This window comes from Sitophilus oryzae, unplaced genomic scaffold (genome assembly GCF_002938485.1).
Source record: "Sitophilus oryzae breed Bouriz unplaced genomic scaffold, Soryzae_2.0 scaffold_1318_pilon_pilon, whole genome shotgun sequence".
Classification (NCBI taxonomy): Eukaryota; Metazoa; Arthropoda; class Insecta; order Coleoptera; family Curculionidae; genus Sitophilus; species Sitophilus oryzae.
Window position 1 is genome coordinate 184,862 of NW_022145969.1, and position 21,387 is coordinate 206,248.

A 21,387-nucleotide genomic window follows, 5' to 3' on the forward strand; every position below is an offset into this window, starting at 1 on the left:
ATGGACCAGCCTCCCGCAACAATTGTTGATCACCGCATGGACTTCTTGGGCACTTACGTCCAGAAATCTTTAAAACTCAAAACGGAAAAATGGACGAGGGTTATGACTACGGAAGAATACAAGGCGATGGTGATGAAATTTCTAGAAAGATGTTCGCCGAATTTGTTGGTGATTATTGTGACTCCAGCAGCTCAGCTTGTTCCATCAAATGGGTTTCCTTTGACCCAGTTAAAAAGCAAAGGTAAGGGTGTGCTGTGAAAAAAAATGTATTGGAGAGATTTGGAATTTTAGGTGTCTACTTCATCAAAAAGGAGCCCCACCCTGTATGCAAATCTACCCCAGGTCTCTCTGTCATTGTTGGAGATTTATCTCCAAAAATTATCGACCAGCTGGCATCTCTTGTAGATGAAGTGAGTTTTTATTTTTTTTATCACAAAAGTACCCAAACATTCCAGAAATATCTTCTCTACAGATCTTAGTTCCATTACTGTCAAACTCACAAAACCATGGACAGTGGCCTGTGGTAATAGCCAAGGACGTCCACAAGCACGTACACAGTTTAAGAAGTACGGTATACCAAGTAAAGGGTCAAGTAAACGGACAGACTGTCTTACCGATGCCTGTTGGAGTGGAAAGAGTTGCAGAAGTTGAAAAAGCAGCTGCGGAAAGTAATGGTCAAGTTTGCGATTTGTATTTAAAAAGTGGGATTGAAGGAGTTGTCATGAAATGGGCTGCTCAGATTAATGATGTTTTAATAAACGATTCTTCAGAACGAGTATTAAATCCTGTACCTTCTGTCGGTAAATCATTTATTTAATTTTAAGCCAGACTTTTTAGAAGATTCACTATTTTTTTCTCACCAGAAATTGAATTTTGGAGTCAGCGTTTAAGAAACTTACAATACATTTACAAGCAACTCAGGGAACCAAAAGTACGAAGTATGGCGTCAATTTTGGAAAAAACTCACAGTGCTTACTATGTTTGCTTTAAAAATCTTTTCAAAAATGTAGTAATCGCTCTAGCCGAAGCCAAAGATGTCTATTTGCATCTAACACCACTTAAGAAGCACATAACTGCTTTGGAAGAGGTGGATTTTAGCGAATGCATACCTCTGTTGGCTCCGGTGATGCACGTGGTTTGCATTATTTGGGCTACATGTGAATCATATGATCAAGTCAAATTCATAACTTTATTAAAACAAATCTGTAATTTATTGATTCTCGAGGTATTATTCTGTTTGACTTTACAAATTCCTTTGTATAAATGCTGGAATATTTTAGGCTAAAAAATTCTTGGATCCCACTACGTTATTTCATAGTGATATAGACGAGGCTATGCAGAGAGTAGAGCTCTGCATAAAAACGTTAAAACAATTCATGAGCTTGTTTAAAATTTATAAACTAAATTTACCGAGATTCTTCAAAAATCGGGCTCCGAATTTATGGAACTTCGATACGAACTTGGTTTTCCAAAGATTTTTGGCGTTTTCTGAAAGACTGCAAACCATCCAGTGGTTTTTTAATACAGTTCTAGAATTTAGTAAGCTAGAAAAAGTTGAAATAGGCGGAATCAAAGGGAAAATTCTTAGTTCGAGGGTGACAGTAATTTTTGGCGAGTTTCAGCAGTGCTACTCCATTTTTTCTGGAAAATCTTACGACGTTTTGGATCCAGACGATCCATCTTTCCTCGACGACTTTCAAATCTTTAAACAACGAATTTTCGAGATGGATATGAAACTTGCTGCGATCCTTTGTCAAGCCTTCGAGGATTGCTCTAATTTAGACAGTGTTTTCAAATTGATCAATATCTCAGGTTGTTTGCTAGAAAGACCTATAGTTAAGCTGGAATTTACAAAGAAATACATACAAATAACTGATATGCTCAAGGAGGAAGCTAGAATGGTCGAGGTATTTCAAATTTCGTGAAATATATATATTTTTAATTTTAATATATTCTAGAACGCTTTTGAAGAACAAATTAATTACAAAAATAAATTTGGCGAATTTATCCTTGATAAGTACGTCCCTCCTCTGACGGGGACATTAAGATGGACACGTAATTTGGAAGAAAGAATCTCTTCAGTTAAAACAAAACTCCAGAGTATACATCATCCGTATATTTCACTCTGTTTTTTTATACCCCGTGTTTAATAATTTATTTCTAGTATGATTAAGGAAGCGAAAACAGTGGAGGTGATTGAAACATTTGATAAAATTACCGAAAATATCCGAAAGGTTTCTCAAAAAGCACTGGTAGATTGGGCCAACTCAATCGAAAACCAAATCGAAGATAACTTAGAGTTATGTCTGCTAATCCGAAATCAAAAAAATAAAGAGCTATATCTCAACTTCAAACCGCAGCTATCAGGTATCCTAAGGGAAGTCCACTATTTGAAGCTCATGAACATAACTGACATACCTGAAAAAGCTCTCAAGTTAGCGGAAAGGAACGAAATATTCCGTAAATATATTTCAAACTTAAACTCCACTATAGCTTGGTACAACAAAATTAGAAGAACCACGAAAAACGTCGAGTTTGACTTGATTAAAAATGAAATTGGCGAAATTGATGGGAAAATTTGTTTGGGTCAGACTGGCCTTAACTGGAACTCAAATGGTATTATCTATTTTTTTTCAGATAATATACTTTTAGCTATTGCAATACGATATTATTATTTCTAGATTTGTGGGATTACATCATGAATCTTCACAGCCTAGTAAAGAATCTCCAGGATAATTTGGGAAAGTGTCAAGTTAACTTAAATAGCATAAAATCAATTCTAATACCCTTTGCAAGGAAGCCTTTGTTTGAAAGAAAAGACGGCAAAAAAGATACGTTTTTATGCATTGAAGATAGAGATGAACGAATTGCGAGAAGACATTCAGAAATAACTGAAGCAACAGAAACCATACACACACTTTTAGAGAGTAATTTGAAACTCTTTGGTATGACTGATAAAACAGAATGTCCTGAGTGGATAAACTATATTGATTTCGTTGATAAAATTGTCTTAAGTTATTTGTATCAATCTATAGGATACAGGTACAGTATTTTTGGTAGTAAATATATATTTTTATAGTAGTCTTTTAGTTTGGGCTACATAAACGAACACATGGATGCTTCCAATAATTTAGCACCGTTATTCGAATCGCAAATGTTTTTGAAGGAACCAGAAATAATGTTTGAACCTTCTTTAGACCACAATGCTCTGGATGGGTTTAGTTCCCTGATAAATGGATTGATACAGGATATTTTAGGCACTGCATTTATTGTATCTCGTTTATCCAAAACTAATGAGAAATCCTACATGGAGGAAATCGATAAGAACCAAGATATTGTCGATATTAAAACTGATATTTTACAAAACGTTGATAAGGTCTTAGAAGAAGCATACGAATTTTGTAACGGATTTCAAAATTATTCTTATCTTTGGTTGGATGACAGAGATGATTACTTAAAACAAATATTAACTTATGGACGGCAACTAACTGGAGAAGAAATTGATTTAATCGCCTTAAGAGATCCCTATGCGCCAAAACCTAGCCCTCCAAAAATGGAGACATTTCGTGAGCAAATTGATACTTTTGAAAATCTTTATGCCGAAGTGGAACAAATCCAAGAAAAAGAAATATTTAATGCTTGGTTTCAGGTTGATATCAAGCCTTTTAAACAAGCTCTTTTGAATACTATACGTAAATGGGGTGACATGTTTAAACAGCATCTTGTAAATACTGTTACAAGCAGCCTTTGTGATTTGGGACAGTTTATAAGGTCAGCTGATGAAGGCCTTCAGCAGACTGTGCAAGAAGGTGATTATCAAGCTCTTGTTAATGTTATGGGATATCTGCTTCATGTTAAAGAACGCCAAGCAACTACGGATGAAATGTTTGTACCGTTACGAGAAACCATTGAACTTTTAAAGTTCTATGACCAAGATATTCCTGAAGAAGTTAATGTGTACTTACAGGAGTTACCTGAACAATGGAACAATACCAAAAAAATTGCAATTACCATCAAACAGCAACTAGCTCCACTCCAAGCAGCTGAAGTTACTTGCATAAGAAAGAAAATTCTTGAGTTTGACAGTAAAGTCATCATATACCGCGAAGTTTTCAAGAAATATACGTTTTTTAAGTATTCATGTCCTGAACCATACAATACAATTGACAGGATCGACAAAGATCTTCGAAAACTAGAAAACGAAATGAGGTCAATTCACGAATCGGGTTCTCTCTTTGAAGTAAATGTCCCCGATTTTAAATTATTGAAGCAATGTAGGAGAGATATCAGATTACTAAAGGTAAATCAAATTTACGTTTGTATATTCGATGACATAGAAGGTGATGCATTTTTTTAGCAATTATGGGACTATGTGCACATAGTTCACACATGTGTCAATGACTGGAAAACGACGCCTTGGCGAAAAATAGACGTAGAAAACATGGATATAGAATGTAAAAAGTTCGCAAAAGAAATTAGGATGCTCGACAAGGAAATGAGGGGATGGGACACGTACACTGGGCTAGAAGCCACGGTTAAGAACACTTTGACATCACTCAAAGCAGTAGGGGAGCTTCAGAATCCAGCCATTCGAGAAAGACATTGGGATCAACTAATGTTATCTACAAAGGTAGATTTATTTAGTCCTGGCAAAGTTACTTATATAAATATACTTATTGTAAATAGCCACTGTATATATTGTACATAAAAAAAATCACTGTATATAGTGACACTAGACTAACCAATATTTGTTCCAGACCCTAGCAGCAATTCCCCAAGAATTTAAAGTAAGTTATAACATCGTGAAATTTGATTATATAGTCATACGTGAAATAGCTATTTTCTTGTATCTACATTAAAATGATTTTTCAGGATATCTAGTTGTACATAGTTCTGGTAGTTAGTTTGGTAATAGATTAGATTGTTAGCTTTAAACCAAAATAATTAAAATTTAGTTTTACACTGCAACTAGTAGAATTTCTGGACTGTGCTTTGAAATACAAATTAATAAGTGGTCTACTTTTAGGCGAAAATTGTTATGGACCACAACACGACTTTGGCCGATTTGTTAGAACTAAATCTCCATGAGTGTGAGGAAGAAGTAAAAAATATCGTTGATAAGGCCGTAAAAGAAATGTCAATGGAGAAGATACTTCGTGAGCTGAACGCTACATGGTCTACCATGGAGTTTGAACATGAAATACATCCAAGAACAGGTTGCACGTTGTTGAGAGCTAGCGAGGAGCTTATAGAGACTTTAGAAGACAATCAAGTTCAACTGCAGAACTTAATAACTTCAAAATTTATCGCCCATTTTCTGGAAGAAGTGTCCTCTTGGCAGTGCAAACTAGGACTAGCAGATCAAGTGATTACCGTTTGGTTTGAGGTTCAAAGAACCTGGATGCATCTAGAATCGATTTTTATGAGCTCTGAAGATATTAGGAAGCAACTTCCCGAAGATTCTGCTAGGTTCGACATTATTGACAGGGATATTAAAGAGTTAATGAAAGATATGGCTAAAGTCTCGAACGTTGTTGAGTCAACTAATAGACCCGGACTTCTAGAAGTCTTGGAAGAACTTCAGAAAAATCTGACTTTATGTGAAAAAGCTTTGGCGGTTTACCTAGAGACCAAGAGACTTGCGTTTCCTAGATTCTATTTCGTTTCTTCGGCGGATCTGTTGGATATATTGTCAAATGGTAATCAACCACAACAGGTTGCAAAACATTTGACAAAGTTATTTGATTCGATTGCCCGATTAAATTTTGAAACTAAAGAAGATAAATCTTTAACAAACATTATTGAAGGGATGTATGCCAAAGATGGAGAATACGTAAACTTTTTCGAAAAAACGAACTGTATTGGTGCTGTACGTTTATTTTAAAAATTTATTCAAGCAACCATTTCCTTTTTACTTATTTTAGGTTGAGGTATGGTTAAATCGAATCCAAAATTCCATGAGGTCCACTATAAGGCATTATATTGGAGAAGGTGTGCTTTCTTACGAAGAAAAACCTAGAGATCAGTGGCTGTTTGATTTCCCAGCGCAGGTTTCATTGTGTGGAACCCAGATTTGGTGGACCACCGAAGTCAATATAGCGTTTTCTCGTCTGGAAGAAGGTTACGACAATGCTATCAGAGATTACTACAAGAAACAAGTGTCTCAACTTAGTACCTTGATCTCTTTGTTATTAGGGGATTTAACTAAACAAGACAGGCAAAAAATTATGACTATTTGCACCATTGATGTCCATTCCAGGGACGTAGTTAGTAAATTAATACAGAGCAAGGTAGAATCAGCTTTGGCTTTCCAGTGGGTGTCTCAGTTAAGACACAGATGGTGTGAAAAAGAAAAACATTGTTTTGCCAACATTTGTGACGCTCAATTTAAGTACAGCTACGAATATTTGGGGAATACCCCACGACTGGTTATCACCCCATTAACAGATCGGTGCTATATCACACTGACACAGTCGTTGCATCTAATCATGGGTGGTGGTCCTGCTGGACCAGCTGGGACAGGCAAAACCGAAACAACAAAGGACCTAGGAAGAGCTCTTGGTATCATGGTGTACGTATTCAATTGTTCCGAACAAATGGACTACAAATCATGCGGAAACATATATAAAGGATTGGCCCAAACCGGTGCTTGGGGCTGTTTCGATGAGTTCAACAGAATATCCGTAGAAGTTTTGTCAGTAGTAGCTGTCCAAGTGAAGTCAGTGTTGGACGCCATCAAAAATAGAAAAGTCACATTCGATTTTATGGGAGATATGATAAACTTAGTTCCAACAGTAGGCATTTTTATCACTATGAATCCCGGATATGCTGGTAGAACGGAGCTGCCAGAAAACTTAAAAGCTCTATTTAGGTAAGAGATTCCTGAGAAGTTTGAATTTATTGTTTTCAATTCTTTTAGACCTTGCGCAATGGTTGTGCCTGATTTTGAGTTAATTTGTGAAATTATGTTGGTAGCAGAAGGCTTTCAAGAAGCCAAAATCTTAGCTAGAAAATTTATAACCTTATACACGTTATGTAAAGAGCTATTATCCAAACAAGATCACTACGATTGGGGACTTAGAGCTATAAAATCTGTATTAGTAGTAGCAGGGTCGTTAAAAGTAACTTAAAAAAATATTTGTCTTGGTGTTATTGAAAAAAAAAAAATTTATAGAGGGGTGATCCAGGCAGACCTGAAGAAGAAGTGTTAATGAGAGCTCTAAGAGACTTTAATATACCGAAAATAGTAACCGACGATACGCCGGTCTTTATGGGCTTGATAGGTGATTTATTTCCAGCACTGGAAGTGCCTAGGAAAAGAGATGCTGAGTTTGAAAGAACTGTAAAGCAAGCGGCCATGGACTTGAAACTTCAGCCGGAAGATAATTTTATTTTAAAGGTATACCGGGTGGGTCTCACCCCCTATAACTTTTTTATTTTTTCAGATGAAAAAACGATATTTGGTATGTTAGCATGTGACGTAAATTAGGATTGATTGACGCATTCAATTGTTTTTGGTCGCTTCCTGTTTCACCGGAAATGACTACAACTTTTGATTTTAAGTAAATATTAAAAATTCGATAGAAAATGACATTCTGAATAGAATGACTTATCGTATATCAACTTTAAACATTTTCGCTTAAAAAAATCGTATTTTAAATTTCAAGCTAGAGTGCTGTCGCTGTATTAAAAACATTATTTTTTAATCAAGGAGCCTTGGAAAAATAGATTTCATCGTCTAATGTTTTTCGTATCTTGTCCTGGTCGGTTAAAAGATGCCCAAATCGTATTTTTAATCGTATCTTAATTTTTTGAAATGGAACAATTTGGAAAAAGCATTTTTTACGAATAATTTGGTACCACACACTTGGTATTTCGAGTCAAATTATCGTTGTCATTTTATTCAGAGTGTCATTTTCTATCCAATAAAGTAAAAAAATACCGACGGTGCCATTTAAAAATCAAAAGTTGTAGTCATTTCCAGTGAAACAGGAAGTGACCAAAAACAATTGAAAACGTCAATCAAGCCTAATTTTTGTCATATACTAACATACCAAATCTCGTTTTTTTTATCTGAAAAAATAAAAAAGTTATAGAGGTGAACCACTTTTGAGACGCACCCGGTATCAGGGGCGGATACAGGAATTTCTTTTAGGGGGGGCCCAAAATGAAAAGCAATGTAGAATATGCTTTTTAGGGCGCCATTTTTAACCCAAAAGTCTAACATTTTACACGATTCACAGACTTTAGGGGGGGGGGCCGGGCCCCATGGGCCCTCCCCCTGTATCCGCTACTGCCCGGTATAGCTGTTTTAAGTTTTGTTTACTTACACTTTTTTAGTAATCTTCAAGTCGTTGTTCTGTAGTGTTTTAAAGAAAAGAATTAATTTCAGGTAGTTCAACTGGAAGAACTTCTGGAAGTTCGGCACTCCGTGTTCATCGTTGGTAACGCCGGCACCGGTAAAACTCAAGTGTGGAAAACTCTCTTTCGAACCTACGTTAATATCAAGCGCAAACCAATCTTTAACGACTTAAATCCCAAAGCTGTCACTAACGACGAACTTTTCGGAATCATTAATCCTGCTACTAGGGAGTGGAAGGACGGCTTGCTCTCCGTATTAATGAGGGACCAGGCGAACATTTCCGGAGATAATCCGAAATGGATCATTTTAGACGGCGATATTGATCCCATGTGGATTGAGTCGTTAAATACGGTGATGGACGACAACAAAGTTCTCACCCTCGCCAGCAACGAGCGCATTGCTCTCACTCCCACCATGCGACTTATATTCGAAATATCGAATTTAAGAACTGCAACACCTGCCACGGTCTCGAGGGCGGGTATTTTATACATCAATGCACAGGATCTCGGCTGGAACCCGTAAGATTTCCCTATTTTTATATACGCGTTAAAAACCGTTCTACCGATTTATTCTTTTAGCTATGTCACTAGCTGGATCGAAACTCGTGACAATCCAGCTGAAAAATCCAATCTTATAATGCTCTTTGACAAATATATACCCATATGTCTGGATAACGTCCGAACTAGGTTTAAGAAAATCACTCCCATTGCTGAAACATCTCATATAGAAATGCTATGTCATCTTTTGGAGTGTGTTCTAACACCACAAAACACTCCCAGTGAATGCCCGAAAGACTGGTACGAGTTATACTTCGCCTTTTGCTGTATTTGGGCATTTGGGTCTGCTATGTTTCACGAACAAGTAACTACTAGACATACTCCGTTGTCACAAATTACCTATAACAGATGCGAAAGAACACCGAATTACGCGTTCAGGTTTCTGTGACCTTCAGAAAGAGTTCATAGACAATCCGCATCAATGTATAGTTTGAGTTATTATTTGTTTGGGAGAAAATAATCTGCACCAATATGTTATCGAGGCATACAAAAAGGTCCACAGACTTCGAGACATACGAAAAATCAAGTCCATTTAGCGTGTGTCGCAATTTTCAAACCTTAAAAAATTAGTTTTTTATAGCTATAGCAACTGCAGCGACTATGAAAAAAGCTGTGTGATTTTCATAGAAAATAAGGGCACCTGTAATTCATTTGAGAATGTTATAAATCGCTAAAAGAGGTTTCAAATCTCTTGGATTTCTATTAATATTAATTAAATTTTATTAAAAATTGAACTAAAATTGTTAGTATCATTAAAAACAATTCAAATTCAAAAATTGTATCAGTCAAATTCCCTCATTTAAGGTGAATATTAAAGTAAATATAAATACAGCTCATTCTAAGCTCTACTTATCTTTAAGAAAAATTTAAATCATTGTTGCAATTGGGCCTTAATGCCATTTCGAATGAACAATATATTAATAATGTACATTATAATAATAATAATAAATTTTATATCATAGTGTGTATTAAAACTACTAAAACACTTTTAAATTGGTATTATATTAACAACTTTTGTTTTTAATCCAAAAAAATGTTACCAATTTTCTCAATCAAAATATTTGTGGTCCTGAAAAGGACCTTCGTTTTCCCATGTTCGTCAAGGTAGGTAATGGGTAAACGGTAAAAAAACAGGATAATGAAATTTAAAAAATTACAAAAATTGTTCAAAAGTGCCTCCCTCTTGCATTAAACCAAACGATCATAAAATCCCCTCAACACAATGGATAACATATCAGGTGTGACAGTGTCAAAGGCATTAAATATTTTCTGCCTTAACTGCTCCAAGTTTTGAATTTCTTCATGGCCGTAAATTTTAGATTTTATGTACCCCCATAAATCATCACCGAAAAGTCAGGTGAAATTAAACGCCAGTGTAAACAAAACTGTCATTTTTGAAAACTTGTCAAAATTTGGACACACGCTAAATGGACTTGATTTTCCTATGTCTCGAAGTCTGTGGACTTTTCTGTATAATCTCACAGTAATTTAATAGATTGCTCGTCATATTATATCAGCTCGTAGGAGATTAGGAAAAAAAAGATATTTATAGTATAAAAAATTAATTTATTTAACAAAATTTAATTAAAGATTTAATTAAAGATGTGACAAAATAATTACATTTCTATTGGTTCTATCGGACTTTTTTCGACTATATAGATCTTTATTTTTTGTAAACTTTAATGCATAAAATATTTTCAATCTAATAAATAATTTAATGATGTAAATAAGAGGAAATTTCTCACATGGGTGGTCAAATTCTATAGTTTTCATTATATCAAACAGCCTCTGAATGCTTTCTTCAGTGCAAAACTCATCAAAATTTAATATAAATAATTTTTCCAGCCTGTAAATAAAATGAACAAATTTTTCCACTTTCATGATCAAAGGCTTTTAAATGGGTAAATAATTTCGAGTTAAAAAAACTATAAAATTTGACCACCCATGTGAGAAATTTCCTCTTATTTACATCACATACATAAATGATTTATTAGATTGAAAATATTTGATGTATTAAAGTTTACAAATAAAGATTTATATAGTCGAAAAAAGTCCGATAGAACCAATAGAAAGGTAACTATTTTGTCACATTTTTAATTAAATTTTGTTAAATAAATTAATTTTTTATACTATAAATATCTTTTTTTCCTTATAAATAAACACATTTGCATCCCATTTTAATAAGATATACAAATTACCAAAACTTAGAAATAACAGTTCAAAAGTTCAACAAAAATCCTACACGCGTTTTTAAAAAGAAACATATAACCACGCACTATGTCATTCCAGCAAGCGAATACGACACAGCATAGGTTTCCGGACTAAACGACTGGTGTATTTACACCACTCAATAGGCGTGTCGGGTTTGCCGAGCGGTTTTCGATGCAGTCGCTTTCTTTCGCATCTGTTATAGGGAATTTGTGCCGTTGTCATGTAATATTTTAATTCTTTCAGGCCACAGATTATAGAGTTGAATTCACTAAATGGTGGGTAAATGAGTTTAAAACTGTGAAATTTCCTTCGACAGGAACTGTTTTTGATTACTATATCGATGATGAAACTAAACAATTTGCTCCGTGGTCTGAAAAACTAACTAGATTTGAACTAGATTCAGATACGCCGTTGCAAGTATGTTTATGTAGTATCTAGGCCGGGTTATCTTTATATCTTTTTAGGCTGTCCTCGTACATACAGCTGAATCTATCCGCCTGCGATATTTCTTGGACATTCTTATGGAAAAACGACACCCGGTAATGTTAGTAGGTAATGCAGGTTGTGGTAAAACAGTTCTGGTAACTGAAAAGCTAACCACCCTTTCCGAAAATTATGCTGTCACGAATATTCCATTTAATTTTTACACAACCTCTGAAATGTTGCAGAAAATTTTAGAAAAGCCTTTAGAAAAAAAGGCTGGACGGAATTATGGTCCTCCTGGTAACAAGACTTTGATATATTTTATCGATGACATGAACATGCCTGAGGTTGATAACTATGGAACCGTTCAACCACATACCTTAATTCGACAGCATTTGGATTACAACCATTGGTATGATAGAAGCCGATTGACTTTGAAAGATATTCGGAATTGCCAGTACGTTTCTTGTATGAATCCTACTGCGGGCAGTTTTACAGTCAACCCCAGACTCCAGAGACACTTCTACGTGTTTGCTGTAAGCTTTCCTGGAACAGAAGCCCTCACATATATTTACCAAGCTATTTTAAGTCAGCATCTCACGAATTCAGAATATAAATTTCCTTCTGTCGTACTAAATCTAGCCGAAAACATTGTTGCAGCCACCGTAGCTTTACATCACAAGGCTTCACAAATGTTCCTGCCCACAGCATTGAAGTTTCATTATATTTTCAACTTGCGGGACATTTCAAATGTATTTCAGGTGAATTATTTCCAGTTTTTCCAAGATTTATTTTAAATCAGATATTTTTGTAGGGTCTTTTATTCAGTACTACCGATTGTTTAAACCAGAACGTAGATTTAGTAAGGCTTTGGTTACACGAATGTCAGAGGGTTTATGGTGACAAACTAATTGAAGAAAAAGACATTGATGCTTTCTTCAAATTACAGTTAGACGTTTTCAAGAAAAATTTCGAAGAGATCGATGAGTCTTTGGTGTTCGAAAAACCTATTATTTATTGCCACTTTGCTGGGGGCATTGGAGAACCAAAATACATGCCTGTAATGAAATGGAGTACATTAAACAAGCTTTTAAATGAAGCCATGTCAAGTTATAACGACTTAGTAGCCGCCATGAACTTGGTGCTTTTTGAAGACGCAATGATGCACGTGTGTCGTATAAATCGTATACTAGAATCTCCCAGAGGTAGCTCGTTGCTAGTTGGTGTAGGCGGCAGTGGCAAGCAGTCTTTATCACGACTGGCAGCCTTTATTTCGTCATTAGAAGTATCACAAGTCCAGTTAAAGAAAGGATATGGTGTTACAGACCTAAAACACGAACTAGCTTCTTTGTATTTAAAGTCCGGTCTCAAGAATGTCGGAATTATGTTTTTAATGACTGATGCCCAAGTCCCAAACGAACAATTTCTTGTTCTTATTAACGATATGCTAGCTTCAGGTGAAGTTCCAGATATGTTTCCAGAGGATGAAGTTGAAAATATAATTGCTGGAGTTCGGAATGAAGTTAAAGGAGCTGGGATGCTTGACACTCGCGAGAATTGTTGGAAGTTTTTCATTGACCGTGTCAGGAAACAGCTTAAATTAGTTTTGTGCTTCTCTCCAGTTGGTTCAACGCTACGTGTGCGCTCAAGAAAATTTCCAGCTATAATAAATTGCACCCAAATCAACTGGTTCCACGAATGGCCTCAAGAAGCTTTGATTTCGGTATCATTAAGGTTTCTGCAGGAACTAGAAGTGCTTCCTGATGATTTAAGAGAAACAGCCTCTCGATTCATGGCTTATGCACACACCTCTGTAAATTCTATATCGAAAATTTATCTACAGAATGAGAGAAGGTATAATTACACCACTCCCAAGTCTTATTTAGAGCAAATAAATTTATATTCGAAACTACTAAGACAGAAATCCAAAGAGCTTTCGTTGAAAGTAGAAAGACTAGAAAATGGCTTGGATAAATTAAAAAGCACTGCCATACAAGTCGACGAGCTTAAGAAGAAACTTGCTGTTCAAGAGATTGAGTTAAAAGAAAAGAACGAAGCAGCGGACGCTTTAATTGAAATAGTCGGCATAGAAACTGAAAAAGTGTCAATTGAAAAGAAGTTAGCAGATGAGGAAGAAGAAAAAGTGGCCATGATAGCCGAAGAAGTCAGTAAAAAGCAAAAAGACTGCGAGGAAGATCTCTTGAAAGCTGAACCGGCATTGATAGCAGCTCAGGAAGCTTTAAATACACTTAACAAAGCAAATCTAACAGAACTCAAGTCATTTGGTTCACCTCCAGGTGCTGTAACCAATGTTACTGCAGCTGTGATGGTTCTTCTAGCTCCAGCGGCTAAGATTCCTAAAGATAGAAGTTGGAAAGCAGCGAAGATTACCATGGCAAAAGTAGATGCTTTTTTGGATGCCTTAATCAACTATGATAAAGAAAATATTCATCCTGAGATTATTAAAGCTATTGAACCATATCTTAAAGACTCGGAATTTGAACCAGAATTTGTCAGATCGAAATCTGCTGCTGCTGCCGGCTTGTGTGCTTGGGTTATTAACATAATAAAGTTTTACGAAGTTTATTGCGATGTTGAACCCAAAAGAAAAGCTCTCGCAGCTGCTAATGCTGAACTAGCAGCTGCCCAGGAGAAGCTGAATTCAATTAAAAAGAAAGTTGCTGTACGTTAAAATAATCATTACTTATTTTTTGTACTACATAATAATTTTTTAGTCTCTTGAATCACAATTAGCAAAACTGACTGCTGATTTTGAGAAAGCCACTCAGGAGAAATTACTGTGCCAAAAAGAAGCTGATGCTACCAATGCTACTATTGCTCTAGCAAATAGATTAGTGGGGGGATTAGCTAGTGAAAATGTTAGATGGGCTGAAACGGTCAATAAGTACGCTGCTTGAAGTTCATCTCTAACATAATTCTGATTATTAATTATTTTGTTTATCGTAGATTCATGGAGAGTGGTAAAATGATGCCTGGCGATGTATTACTAACGACAGCATTTATTTCTTATGTTGGCTGTTTTACTAAGCAATATCGATACGATTTATTGCAAAAAATGTGGCTTCCTTTCATCAAATCATTAGAGGTATCACAAACAAAATATAATTCTTTTTTATTTCTATACAATTTTTTCAGCCCAAAGTACCTTTGACAGAAGAGTTAGAACCTCTCTCCTTATTAACTGATGACACTAAAATTGCTAAATGGCAAAATGAGGGACTACCAAGTGACAGAATGTCAATAGAGAATGCAACAATTTTAATTAATTCTGATAGGTGGCCATTAATGATTGATCCGCAAGTAAAATAATTTAATTTTTTTTTTTATATAAATATAGTTTAGTTGAAAAGCTCTATTGTTATTATAGTCAATCGATTTGATTTTATAGCACTTAATAGTAATATTGTTTTAAGTTACAAGGTATTAAGTGGATCAAGCAGAGGTTTGATGATCTCAGAGTAATTCGCTTGGGCCAGAAAGGATATCTGGATGTAATTGAGAGGTCTATAAGCCAAGGGGCTACAGTTTTAGTTGAAAATATAGAAGAGACAGTTGATCCGGTATTAGACACTCTTCTAGGTCGTAACCTCATTAAAAAGGGAAAGTATGTGAACGAAATAGATTTAATAAAACCTAAAACAACCATATTTTAAGGGCAATCAAAATTGGTGACAAAGAAATCGAATACAATTCGACTTTCCGACTCATTCTTCATACCAAACTAGCTAATCCACATTATAAGCCAGAAATGCAAGCGCAGGCTACTTTGATTAACTTCACAGTCACTAGAGATGGCTTGGAAGATCAACTTTTAGCTGAAGTGGTGAAAGCTGAACGGCCAGACCTGGAAGAACTGAAAGCCGATCTGACCAAACAGCAAAACGATTTTAAAATCATGTTAAAAACCCTCGAAGATGATCTCTTGTCTCGTTTATCTTCTGCTGGTGGCAATTTGCTGGGTGATACGACTTTAGTTGAAAATCTTGAAACTACCAAACGAACAGCTGCTGATATAGAACAAAAGGTGGCTGAGGCTAAGATTACTTCAGTTGAGATTGACCAGGCAAGAGAGTATTACCGACCAGCAGCTGCTAGAGCTAGTTTATTGTACTTCATTTTAAACGAGCTCAATACTATAAATCCGATTTATCAATTTTCCTTAAAGGTATTTTTATTTTTAAATATACCACCAGGTTTTCGAAAAACTCACTTCGTTTATTTTCTAGGCTTTTAATGTAGTCTTCCAGAAAGCAATAGCAAAAGCTGATCCTGCAGACACTGTCTCAGCTAGGGTGAACAATTTAATAGATTGTATTTCATTTTCTGTTTTTCAGTATACAACAAGGGGTTTATTTGAAAGTGATAAGTTAATATTTGCGGCTCAGATGACGTTTCAGGTACGCGAAAAATATTTTTTCAATTATTCTCTGCTAAAATTTCCTGTTCTCTGATAGATTCTGTTAATGAACCAAGAAATAATGACGAACGACTTAGATTTTCTGCTTAGATTCCCCATAAAGCCCCATGTGACCAGTCCTGTCGAGTTTTTATCTAATAGTTGTTGGGGAGGAGTTTGTAGTCTAGCCACAAGAGACGAGTTTAGAAATTTGGATCGAGATATTGAAAACTCACCTAAAAGATGGAAAAAAGTCGTGGAATGTGAATGCCCAGAAAGAGAAAAGTTTCCTCAGGAATGGAAAAACAAGACTGCCTTGCAAAGGCTTTGTATGATGCGGGCTTTAAGACCTGATAGAATGCTTTATGCCATAATGTATAAAACAGACACTTTAATCTAATTGAAAAAATTGTAATATATTTTTTTCTGTAGTGCGTTTATTGAGGAGAAACTTGGAACAAAATATGTCGGAAATAAAACGGTGGAATTTTCGAAATCTTACGAAGAAACTAGCCCAACAACTCCAATTTTTTTCATACTATCTCCGGGAGTTAATCCTCTTAAAGATGTGGAAGAATTAGGGGAAAAACTAGGGTTTACTATGGAAAAACAGAACTTCCACAATGTCTCTTTAGGTCAGGGCCAGGAAACAGTAGCTGAAAAAGCGATGGAAACGGCTGCAAAACATGGCCACTGGGTTGTCTTACAAAACATACATTTGGTAAAAAAGTGGCTGCCTACGTTAGAGAAGCATTTAGAAAAGCACGCCGAAGGTGCCCATACAGATTACAGAGTGTTCATGAGCGCAGAACCTGCTGCGTCTCCGGCTGGCCACATTATTCCCCAAGTACTATTAGAATTCGATTATAACAAAATTAGCACAATCTCTAGCTTTTTTCGTTTTCCTGTTATTACCGATTCTGAACCGTCCTAGAACTGTGATGCGTATGCGCAGAAGGAAATATGAAGACATTATTTCATTTGCGCATGCGCTGCAGAGTTCTAGGACGGTTCAGAATCGGGTAATAACAGGAAAACGAAAAAAGCTTCTGTTTGTAGGGAATCCTAGAATCGTCGATAAAAATCACGAACGAGCCTCCAACAGGCATGCAAGCGAACATTCACAAAGCCCTTTCAAATTTTAACCAAGAAACTCTAGAACAGTGCAGCAAAGAAGCCGAATTTAAAGTCATCCTGTTTTCTTTGTGTTATTTCCACGCCGTGGTAGCTGAGAGACGAAAATTTGGACCCCAGGGATGGAACAAAATGTACCCTTTTAATGTGGGAGATTTAACAATAAGCGTTTTCGTACTCTACAATTATTTGGAAGCAAACTCGAAGGTTCCTTGGGAAGATCTTAGGTACTTGTTTGGTGAAATCATGTATGGGGGTCACATTACTGATGATTGGGATAGGAGATTGTGCAATACGTACTTAGAAGAAATACTTCAGCCTGATCTGGTTAAATTATGACGAATTTTTATAATTATATTCTTTTTTATTGAAGAAATTTTAGGTTGACGGTGAATTAATGCTAGCCCCAGGATTTATGGCACCCCCAAACACAGACTACCAAGGATATCATTCATATATCGACGAGATATTACCTCCAGAATCGCCATATTTGTACGGCCTTCACCCAAATGCCGAGATAGGTTTCCTAACTACTACCGCTGACAAATTATTTAAAACAGTTTTTGAAATGCAACCAAGAGACGCGGGTTCTTCGGGAGGCACTACTATAACACGCGAGGAAAAAGTTAAACAGATGGTTGATGAAATGATAGAAAAACTTCCAGAAGACTTCAATATGGTTGAAATTATGGGCAAAGTGGAGGAGAGGACTCCTTACGTAATCGTGGCCTTCCAGGAATGCGAAAGAATGAATTTGCTGACTGGGAAAATTAAACAAACTCTTAAGGAGCTTGAGTTAGGGTTAAAGGGTGAACTTACCATCACTTCTGACATGGAGGATTTAGAGAATGCTATTTTTTTGGACCAGGTGCCTCCAACGTGGTCAGAACGAGCCTACCCTTCGTTATTGGGTCTTACAGCGTGGTTTATTGACTTACTTTTGAGGATAAGAGAACTGGAAACCTGGTCTACAGATTTTGTGGTAAAAATCAGATTAACTTGGTCACCTATACCTATAAAGTATTTCGGGTTAAAATATATGTTTTAGCTACCTGCATCTGTTTGGTTGGGTGGTTTTTTCAATCCTCAATCACTTCTAACCGCGATAATGCAAAGTACTGCCAGGCGAAATGAATTGCCTTTAGACAAAATGTGCCTGCAATGCGATGTAACAAAAAAACAAAAAGAAGAATTCACGTAAGGCTATTTAAAATACTTTTTTGGACTTAAATCATTTTAATGACTTAAGTCATTTTTCGAAAGCTGACTAAGACTTAAAATTTAACTCAGTTTCATAATGATTTGTGAAATAGAAATTTAGAAGAATAAAAAATAGAAAAAGAATTAAATATTTTAAAATTTTTAAGTCTTTTTAGAAAAAACTTAAGTCAGAATTTTATATATTTTTATGATAAATTCTTATTTATGTTTTTGAAGAGTACCTTAAAATCCTCCAGCCTTTAGCTTAAAGGCGGGTTCTCACTTGTCAGTTTCGCTGACGCAGTCTGACTGATTCATTATCAATGAAAAATAAAAAACAACGATTGTATTCACACGTTTCATGTTTTGCTACATTCAGTATTCAGTTGGTCCAAACATTCTAATGTGGTGATTTCGTATAGTCACGAAAATGGTTAAAACAAAATTGAAACCAGGTGTTCGCGAAGTTTGTTTACAATTAGCAAATTAATTACAGAATATTCTGGTGAATCAGAAAAGAAAAAAAAACGTCGTAGGTGGTCAGGTCCTGGATATTGCGAAGAAATAAACGGGGTGCTAGTGAAACTATATTAAAAGAATTAATTAACTTAACTTGTAAACTGCACAAATCACGAAAATGTAGTTCTCACGCTTCAGTTTCTATTCATTATTCGATAATGATCAGTCAAAATGAAAAAAAGTAGAACTGGTTTTCACTTTAACTGAAAGTACGAATGTACTGATCATTTAACATGAAAATGTGTTCTGACGTTCATTGTTTGTTCAGTATCACTGAATCAGTCAGACTGCGTCAGCGAAACTGACAAGTGAGAACCCGCCTACATTTTCATGTTAAATGATCAGTAAATTCGTACTTTCAGTTAAAGTGAAAACCAGTTCTACTTTTTTCATTTTTGACTGATCATTATCGAATAATGAATAGAAACTGAAGCGTGAGAACTACATTTTCGTGATTTGTTCAGTTTACAAGTTAAAGTTAATTAATTATTTTAATGTATATCTCCAAAAAACTCCTTTATGGGTATTTCGCCACTGCACTGCAAGAAAATCTACAAAATAAAATAGTTATTTTTTGTAAACACTTCTGGCGTTAAACCTAAACGGACACTGCTTATAAGAAGTTATGTTTACAGTTATACAAATTGGCTTAACAAAGAAAAAAATGCTTAACGTTTCGGAAAATCTATCGTCGGAAGCAAAAAAATTCAAAGAATAAAGAAAAAAAAACTATTTAAAATATTTAAATTCAAACTATTATGAGAACACGCTTTTTTTAAAGCAGATACGTCTACAAGAAACCGTTGACGTTCTGTTAAAATAGAACGTCAACGGTTTCTTGTAGACGTATCTGCTTTAAAAAAACGTTTTCTTCTTTTCTGATTCACCAGAATATTCTGTAATTCATTTGCTAATTGTAAACTTCGCGAATTAAAAACTTCGCGAACACTGGTTTCAATTTTGTTTTAACCATTTTCATGTCTGCGAAATCACCACCAAAATGTTTGGACCAACTGAATACTGAATGTAGCAAAACATGAAACGTGTGAATACAATCGTTGATTTTTATTTTTCATTGATAATGAATCAGTCAGACTGCGTCAGCGAAACTGACAAGTGAGAACCCGCCTTAAGCCATTGAGATATTACATAGTGATCAAAATATATCACTCCTTTTTATTGGACATGTATTCGATGACATCTGATTTCTAATGGACACATATAAAGTACTACAAAATCGGTGAAATTTCATAAAGAACATACTTTTATGTTTGTAGTTACTGTGAAAATTAACCGTTTTATTTTATGTGGTTTTAGTCTCATTTGCACCTACAATAAATCTATACTGATATATAAAATCCTTAAGGGACTGACATACTGATTAATCACGATCCTGCTCAAACCACTCAACGTAAGAAGCTCAATTTTGGCATACAGGTTGATTCTAGGGTGTAGAGGTTCGATAAGAAGGGATTTTTCGAAATTCCAGTTCCAAGAGGGTGAAACCACCCCTCAAGTATTACAATATTTTTTATTTAAAAAACGGTCAAGTTTCCGAAAAAACGCTTAAACACGTATATTTTATTTTGTTTTTTTACATACTTTAAGATTTTTTAAAAATGTATACAGGGTGTTTCGAAAAATCTGGTCATTGATTAACCTTTCCGGGACCGTGCTACAAAAAGTTACGTTTCAGGCCGTGTGGGGTAACTACGATACCCCACTGAAATATTTCAAAAACTTATTTCAAAAATTTTGTCACTCAGGTAAATTATTAGTAATTATTTGTAAAGTTTAATAATAAAACGTCAATAATTTAAATATTTTGTATTTGTTTAATATAAAAACATTTAATTTTAAAACTAAACTCTTTTAGTTTTCTACACATTATTTTGGCAGTCAGAGCATAAAAACATTTTACATTCTTTGCCGAGAATATTAAAAATGGGGTTTTTGCATGTATTACATAATACTTTTGTTTTTCTCATACGTGATCTGGAGCAAAAACCGCATCTTTGGTTTGAATTAGGTTGAATCTCTTTAGCAGGATTTATAGGAACTGTGCTTTTGACAAGAAATAATTTTATTGCTGCTTTTACAGTTTTGTGAAACTTGTTACTATTTTATTTACTTCTTAGAACCTTCAGAAGTACCAGTCCTTGTGCTGAAGGATTGCTCTTAGCAGCTCTCGAAGCGAATTCGGCAGGAATTCATTTTTTGTTAGCTCATCATCAGTATATTCCTTTTGCGCCATTTTCTAATAAATACACACACTAACTTACTACATCACAGTAAATATCAACACTAAACTGAATATAGAACTTGTTTACGTCTTCATACAAAGTTACCAACACGAAAAAACATGAATAGTGCGTGTAGGACTTCAAATCACAGTAGGCCGTGCGGGGTAACGGAGGTACCCCAGGCAGTAAATTTCAGTTTTTCGCCGAAAATAAAAAAATTATTTGGCTAATTTTGTTAAAAAAGGGTTTTGTAATATATATTCGAGGATTACCTGATAGGAAAAAACTGAGAAATAAAAATTGTAAAAGTTATTAAAGAAA

The 21,387-nt window shown here is 35.2% G+C and overlaps 1 protein-coding gene across 1 annotated transcript in view; it reads left to right on the top strand.

Annotated features, from left to right (window-relative positions):
• The window catches only part of LOC115875030 (dynein beta chain, ciliary), a 23,287-nt gene continuing 1,900 nt past the window's right edge, over positions 1-21,387 (top strand). The window contains exons 1-31 of the mRNA XM_030890363.1: positions 1-241; positions 292-410; positions 473-800; positions 864-1,225; positions 1,281-1,907; positions 1,959-2,113; positions 2,165-2,616; positions 2,682-3,042; positions 3,091-4,300; positions 4,358-4,630; positions 4,758-4,787; positions 5,027-5,869; positions 5,925-6,871; positions 6,920-7,121; positions 7,175-7,399; positions 8,393-8,880; positions 8,941-9,223; positions 11,374-11,547; positions 11,595-12,314; positions 12,368-14,236; positions 14,289-14,458; positions 14,521-14,659; positions 14,710-14,874; positions 14,988-15,178; positions 15,229-15,739; positions 15,801-15,971; positions 16,029-16,345; positions 16,403-16,817; positions 17,030-17,431; positions 17,487-18,086; positions 18,153-18,301. Coding sequence (XP_030746223.1) covers positions 1-241; positions 292-410; positions 473-800; positions 864-1,225; positions 1,281-1,907; positions 1,959-2,113; positions 2,165-2,616; positions 2,682-3,042; positions 3,091-4,300; positions 4,358-4,630; positions 4,758-4,787; positions 5,027-5,869; positions 5,925-6,871; positions 6,920-7,121; positions 7,175-7,399; positions 8,393-8,880; positions 8,941-9,223; positions 11,374-11,547; positions 11,595-12,314; positions 12,368-14,236; positions 14,289-14,458; positions 14,521-14,659; positions 14,710-14,874; positions 14,988-15,178; positions 15,229-15,739; positions 15,801-15,971; positions 16,029-16,345; positions 16,403-16,817; positions 17,030-17,431; positions 17,487-18,086; positions 18,153-18,301 — 13,139 coding nt within the window. The remainder of the gene's footprint in view (positions 242-291; positions 411-472; positions 801-863; positions 1,226-1,280; positions 1,908-1,958; positions 2,114-2,164; positions 2,617-2,681; positions 3,043-3,090; positions 4,301-4,357; positions 4,631-4,757; positions 4,788-5,026; positions 5,870-5,924; positions 6,872-6,919; positions 7,122-7,174; positions 7,400-8,392; positions 8,881-8,940; positions 9,224-11,373; positions 11,548-11,594; positions 12,315-12,367; positions 14,237-14,288; positions 14,459-14,520; positions 14,660-14,709; positions 14,875-14,987; positions 15,179-15,228; positions 15,740-15,800; positions 15,972-16,028; positions 16,346-16,402; positions 16,818-17,029; positions 17,432-17,486; positions 18,087-18,152; positions 18,302-21,387) is intronic.